Source organism: Mastomys coucha, unplaced genomic scaffold (assembly GCF_008632895.1).
Source record: "Mastomys coucha isolate ucsf_1 unplaced genomic scaffold, UCSF_Mcou_1 pScaffold22, whole genome shotgun sequence".
NCBI lineage: Eukaryota > Metazoa > Chordata > Mammalia > Rodentia > Muridae > Mastomys > Mastomys coucha.
Genome location: NW_022196905.1, coordinates 19,165,249 through 19,171,608, shown reverse-complemented (window position 1 = coordinate 19,171,608; position 6,360 = coordinate 19,165,249). Strand labels below are relative to the sequence as shown.

The 6,360-nt window shown below is 40.6% G+C and overlaps 1 protein-coding gene across 4 annotated transcripts in view; it reads left to right on the top strand.

Annotated features, from left to right (window-relative positions):
* Spata48 (spermatogenesis associated 48) overlaps nucleotides 1-6,360 on the top strand; it is a 62,552-nt gene that overhangs the window by 27,098 nt on the left and 29,094 nt on the right. For 3 of the 4 annotated variants that reach the window (XM_031338561.1, XM_031338560.1, XM_031338562.1), the window contains 2 exons: nucleotides 2,257-2,395; nucleotides 4,001-4,068. In XM_031338561.1, the coding sequence (XP_031194421.1) occupies nucleotides 2,257-2,395; nucleotides 4,001-4,068 (207 nt within the window). Of the gene's footprint in view, nucleotides 1-2,256; nucleotides 2,396-3,032; nucleotides 3,244-4,000; nucleotides 4,069-6,360 lie in introns of those variants that run through there. The other variant, XM_031338564.1, reaches the window with a different exon arrangement.

The window sequence follows — 6,360 nt, the reverse complement described above, 5'->3', positions numbered from 1 at the left end:
TTGATTTTTGGTGTTAGATGTTCTTAGTGACTCTGACCAGAGCTTATCCTGTCCCTGACGCCCTGCAAAACCCCTGAGACTCGTGGGGCCTGTGCCTCCAGGCTGGCTGCTCCTGGCTTAGGAACTCACCGGAAAGAAGAAGGCGGCTCTCACCGGGGACTCCGGGTCAAGGTGGTCCCTGGAGGCAGGCCCTCCACTTGCAGGGAAGGGACAGCTAAGGTAGCTGATCCACCTCTGTCACTTGGAAGCTGAGAGGATCCTGTCCCTGCTGCCCTGTGGCTCCCACAAGTTGCAACTTGTGGGGACTGTGCCTCCCGGCTGGCTGCTCCTGGCTTAGGAACTCACCGGAGAGAAGAAGACCAATGAAGGAATCTTATATCCTGCCTCGTATCAAATGTCCATGTCCTAGGCTGGGAGATGCATCTTTAAATAAACAGACCTGGTTCCCTGCCCCTTGGGGGCTCTCACTTTAATGAGAAACAGACAATAAGTAAAAACGTAATGAGAAACCCAATAAAACCTGTTCTTAAAGATGACTAGCCCATGAATAAAAGGAAGAGGCAGCTAAGAGGTATGGAGAGCAAGCTCAGTCATCAACAGGGGTGTGAGGTGTGAGCAGGAACTTCCAGGACAAGAGAAAGCAAGTGTGACAGGGCACTTTAATGATTGGCACTCTAGTTAGAAAAAAAAAAAAGTGGTAAGATAAGATTTGTTTATGAAGAAGTCGTGCTGGTTGCTGCATTCAGAATGCATTACATGTGTCCTGGGCTATGAATGTCTTCTGAGGAAAAGATACTATCTTAGAGAAGCCTGCATGTAGCTGCATTTTGGATAAATGTTGAATGAAGAGCCATCATGCCTCTCGAAGCAGAGGAAATGCACCTACAAGGAGGGGACAAGAGTAATCTAAGACTTTGGCTTACAAAACTAGATGGAATGAAGATAAAATCATCACCTATCAATATGAAGGCATGTGGATCAAGTCTTGGGGGAAGTATCAAAGACAGACTTTGATACAAAAGTGGTTTTTAGACATCCAAGAGATTCCTTTAGATAGGCCACAGGATATGCAGATCTGGAGTTTTGTAAAGACTAGCTACAGGGAAATATCCAGCTTCAAGAAAGATCTATAAAATGATGACACTGAATGGGGACACTAAAGGACCTGCCATGTAGTCAGAGGGCTATTTTTACATTTTATATTCTGGGGGAAAGAGAAAGATGTAACAAAAGAACTAAAACTGCACACCCAACAAGCCAGAAGGTGTGAGAGGAGATTGTAGTGCCTGGAAGGCATGTTAAAGGTGTGATCAAGAAGAAAGAAGTGATGTTGTGTAACATGCACCTAGGTCAAGTCAAATAAGGTTCCAGGATGATTGGCTAGGTTCATCTGTAGAATTAGAAGCCAGCAGAGAGATAGTAAGCAATGAAACCATGGTGTTGAGAGGCATAGTATGGCACAGAGAAATAGAGGAGAGACAGGCAATAGACAAGAATAGGGAACAGAGGAGCCTCCATGCTGGCCACAGCCTGCCTCCCCTCATGCATTGAATGATGGAGACATGTTTTCATGTCTTCATTAAAATCAAAGGACCCATGTAGTGTGAGCATCAGTAGACCGAAGTCTTAGAAATATGTTTATTAGCAGTATATGATGTTGTTATGAATTATACCAAAAGAGATGTCCTGACATGAAGAGTCAAAGAACCTCCAAAAATACTATTAGGTTCATTTTGTTTTGGCCATCTACAGCTAAGCATGGAGAGTAATGTGTACACCCAATAGACTCTGTTGGAGAAAACTCAGTTTTCATTTTCAAGCAGTTATCAACTGGACATAGCTTCTGGGTTAAGGATGAGTACTTCCCCTCCCAACCCAGCCCAGGCCCATGCAAGTCTCTGTGAGTTCGTGTGTGTCAGTCTGTCTGTGTTTAGATGGCTTTGTTTCCTTGATGTCCTCAACCCCCTCTGGCCTTTATAACCTTTCTCCTTCCTCTCCCCAAGGGTTTCATAAGCCCTGATGAGAAGAATTTGATGGGGACATCCCATTTTGGACTGATTGTTCCAAAGCTAGAGATAACCTGGGGGGTTGGAATTGGAGGATAGGAGGGAGAATGAAGGTTGCCCACCTGATCCCCTGTTCCAAAATCTGTTTTCAAAGACATAACATTTATAAATTGGATAGTCTTCCTACCTTGCTCTGAATATGTACTTTATATATTCTTTATTAAATATGTCCATATTTACTAATTCCCAGAGCTTATGAAGATGTTCCTTGGGACAAGATACTTTCACCAAAACCTGAACCAGAAGAAACAACTGTGGAAAAAGCTGCTGACTGCATCTCACAGTGTTTTTCACTGAGAAGATATGAAAGGCTACCAGCCATTACCCAGGTCAGTGAGCATCCCAGACCATGGTGCCTACTTCTTGCTATAACTGCAACTCAACTCAAACTCAAGCCACAGTGAGAGTCTATTGTTAAGGATTAAATGTGAAAGTGATATAATCATAAGCCATTGGAACCTGTAAACAGTTCCTCATTGTCCATCCTGAAAATGTTGACTATTTAATGATTTCTCCCTCAAAGCCATTTGTGCTGGCTATTAATTTTTGAAAATTACAGAAGAATGTTAAATAATGGAGACATGAAGGAGTCATTCTTTTGGGTGATCTATGCTGTGCATACTTCTAGAAATGGGATCTAGAACTTAGCTGTCCAAGCAGAATAGGAAGATTTGCAAGTTGTAGCCTTCTGTCTAATGTCACCAATTATGTGATAGGCTAGTACACAGAGCTCTTAGAGAGATGGCCATTGATTCCACTGCTGAATGTTGAAAAGACTTTGTTATGTGAACTATTGGCCCTGAATCCTTACTGTATCTGGAGCACCTTCTCTAGAATATGGATCTATCTATGCCACCTCTCTGACTACCTCCATCTTTTTTCAGAACATGAAACCCAACCCATTTGATAAAACATGTAACCAATATTCTGTCATTTGCCTGTTCTGTGTTACCTTTCATTGCCAGTGAACTCTCAGTTCCCAGTTCCACCATGCTCCCTGCAGGGTCCTGTAGTGTTCCATCACTTTAACAGCTCAGTGCCAGGATGAACCCCAAACACTCATGAGACTCTGACTTTTGTTCTCTCAATACTGCCTCAGATGCCTTGCTTCATGCCTGCAAAGCACTTCCTGTTTCCTGCTTCCTGTCCCCTTGTACTTGGTATCACAGCTCACAGTGTAAGTCTGGATCAGCTGTTGCTTGGTTTCTCATAATGAAGTTTCTGAGAATATAAAATTCACAATATAAAGAGGGAAACCAATCACATTCTAAGGAGTTCCTGAGCCCCCAATTAGGAAGTCCTTATTCCCTTGTAAAACTTCTTCCACTTTCAGAGAGAAAGAAATAATAAGAGGAAAAGGCATAGCTTAATATAAACACTCAAACATCTGTTTGTTAAATAGAAGTGAAAATCAGGTAAAGGACAAAATTGTGTAGACTTCATTTATTTTTAGGGATCTTTCAATTACTTCTGAGGAATTTTACATCACATAAATTTGACCATTTCATTACATTTCCTCTGTGTTAAATGATTTGAATATCTGAAGTCCTTCCCCCAGAAGATGCCTTTTCTGACTCAGGCTCTGTGCAAAGCTATAAAAGGGAAGGCTGAACAGTGTCTCAGAGGGGAAGTATCCGTCATGAAACTGAAGCTAAACATTTCACATGGAGAAACCATGTCACCTGGGGAAGGTGGACATAGCGCACATTCCAGCTTGAGGACCCAGGGTAGAAGTCTGAGCAAAGAGCCAGAACCCACACACTCAGAAGGCAAAGCCGTACTCCACCCAGAGTGCCAGGATATCTGGAAAGTACTTTCCCAGAGTTTAGGCTTAACTATGATGTGAGGCATCTGGTAAGGACATCAAAGATTGAATCTGTGAAATTACAATAAGATCATTAAATAGTGTTTGTTTATTTCAACCACGGCTTTAGATGGTCGGAGGACTCTGGGACAGATTTCAGACGAGATTGTTCTCAGCGCCAGCTAAACCAATCAGTTTGTAAGTTTGACTTCTAATGTTATCATTGCTATCTCTTTCCTCACCACCAAAATCCCAATGTCCCTGCTGAGGGCAGGAGTGAGGCCTGACTTCAGATGAAGAGTGTCCCAAAGACCTTCATCCAACAGTCATGGGGCTGAGAGGAAGACCCAAATCCCATTTTGGTTACTCCACGACATCTGGCCTCTCTTTACCTTCCAAACTGACACTGTCAAATGTATGTTTTAAAATTGGGAGTATTGTATAAACAAACAGACATTTCCAATGTTGTGGCACTCCATGGGCTTCATATAAAGGGGATTCTAAATGGCATATTCTATCAACTTTCATATCACATATTTGTGTCATGGTCATGCTTAAAGTGGTGGCTTTATTGTTTATGTTCTTATCTGTACAATTCCATCCTAGAATATAAAAAAACTTTGTGGTCTTGTCTTCAAAACACATCACTATTTTGTTTTCCTTTATAGATGGTACAACTCTGGTTGTGGTCTGTCTTAAGTAATTCAATCTGAATGTTTTATATTGAAAACATATAGATTAAAAATACGATATATTTTTATGTGTCTTCTCCCTCAATTGGGAAAAAAGTACAACCCAAAGAAAATGCCTGAGCCTCTTCATTAGCACATCTGCCTCCTTTCAGAAGCATTATCATGGATTTAATAGTCCACATTTTCATGTATTCTTTTGTCCCTTGAAAGCCTGCTGTTATTAACTGAACATATAGCATTAAATCCCTTTTATAAACTCGATATGCTTGGTATCTTGCCTATGTTTATTCCATGTAAGATTGAATCCACCATCATGCTCATAACAGTCACATCTAGGTTCTCTGGGTCTATGGATGTTCGTTTTTGTCTGTAAGATAGAATTCAGTTGAACAGTTATATTACAGTTCACTCACCTATCCATATCATTTGTTACTTACATAATTTCAGTTGAAACAACATCCATGTACTTTCACATACCCAAATATAAAAATATTTCTGGATTGCTACATCATTTGATACATACAAAATTATGTCTTTATACTTTCTGGGTTAAAAGGGGCACCCCTTCTTATCTTCTAGTTACTTTCATATTCTTCTTCAAATGAGTTGAACCAATGGACTCTCCCACCAGCAGTGCTTAAGTTCCCATTACAACACACTGGGGGATAATGCTTAGAATTTTCCCAATTAAAACTAATCTTTCATTATGGATATGACTCTAACACTTTGTTAGAATTGCAGAGCACATACACCTAATTGCTGATGAACACTGTTGTTAGTGTACAGGTCACTTACATTTTCACAGCTACGCCTTGCCCTTTTGTATATCTTGTCTGTTGTGCTGGTGGCTTGTTTGTTTTCTGCTTACTCAATGTAAAAATGAGTTGCCACTAAGTCTATTGCATGAATACATGTGGTCCCTGCAATCTACAGGATGGAAGGAGAGAACTGATCATTTAAAAAGTTGCCTTCTGATCTTTACAAATATGACAAAGCATATATAGCATTCAAACACACACACACACACAAAGCATACACAGTGAATACACAAGTGACTAAATGTAATAAAATAGAAATTTTCTTTATTAACATACATATGGAAGTGTCTCTGTCTTGCCTAAGACTTCTCTATTCGAATGCTTTGTGCAGAAAAGAAATATCAGTTTCTAATGCAGCTTGTAATTCATCAGTATTTTTCCTCAAGACTTTGCTATTCTGTGTGTTTTAATATAAACTCTTCCCTTTTCTGTGATGATAAAGATACCCTCTCCCTTTCCTTTATTCCTATGAAATACTTTAATTTGATTTTGCTTCTCTCTAAACAACTTGATGCTCACATTCTCTTAGGGTGTCAGTCAGGAATCCAGACCGTCACCATAACTAACAAGTTCTCATTCATTTGCATGAGTAGTTTATTCAGGAGTCCAATGGATGGTGTGTGGTCTGATGTGTGCTGAGTCACAACAGGCATCTGTAATGACTAGAGGTTGTGAGAGGCAGAGTTACAAAACTGTGCTTTCCAATAAATGCTGGGGCCAGTTATGCAGAACAATGTGAGTCAACCAGGCACCATCGGGGAGAGTGCACAACCCAAGGAGTGATTATTGTACCTACTGCTCCTGTTACTGAGGAGAATACTAAGTCTTGTGACTGAAAATAGAAGAAATAGTCTCCCCAAGGCAATGAATCTCCTGGTTGGTTACCGAATACCAAGTAGTCAGTCCTGAAATCATAGAAATAACACTAAACAAACCCACCATGCTGCATTGATAGATGTAGGGGAGAGAGAGCAAATAAA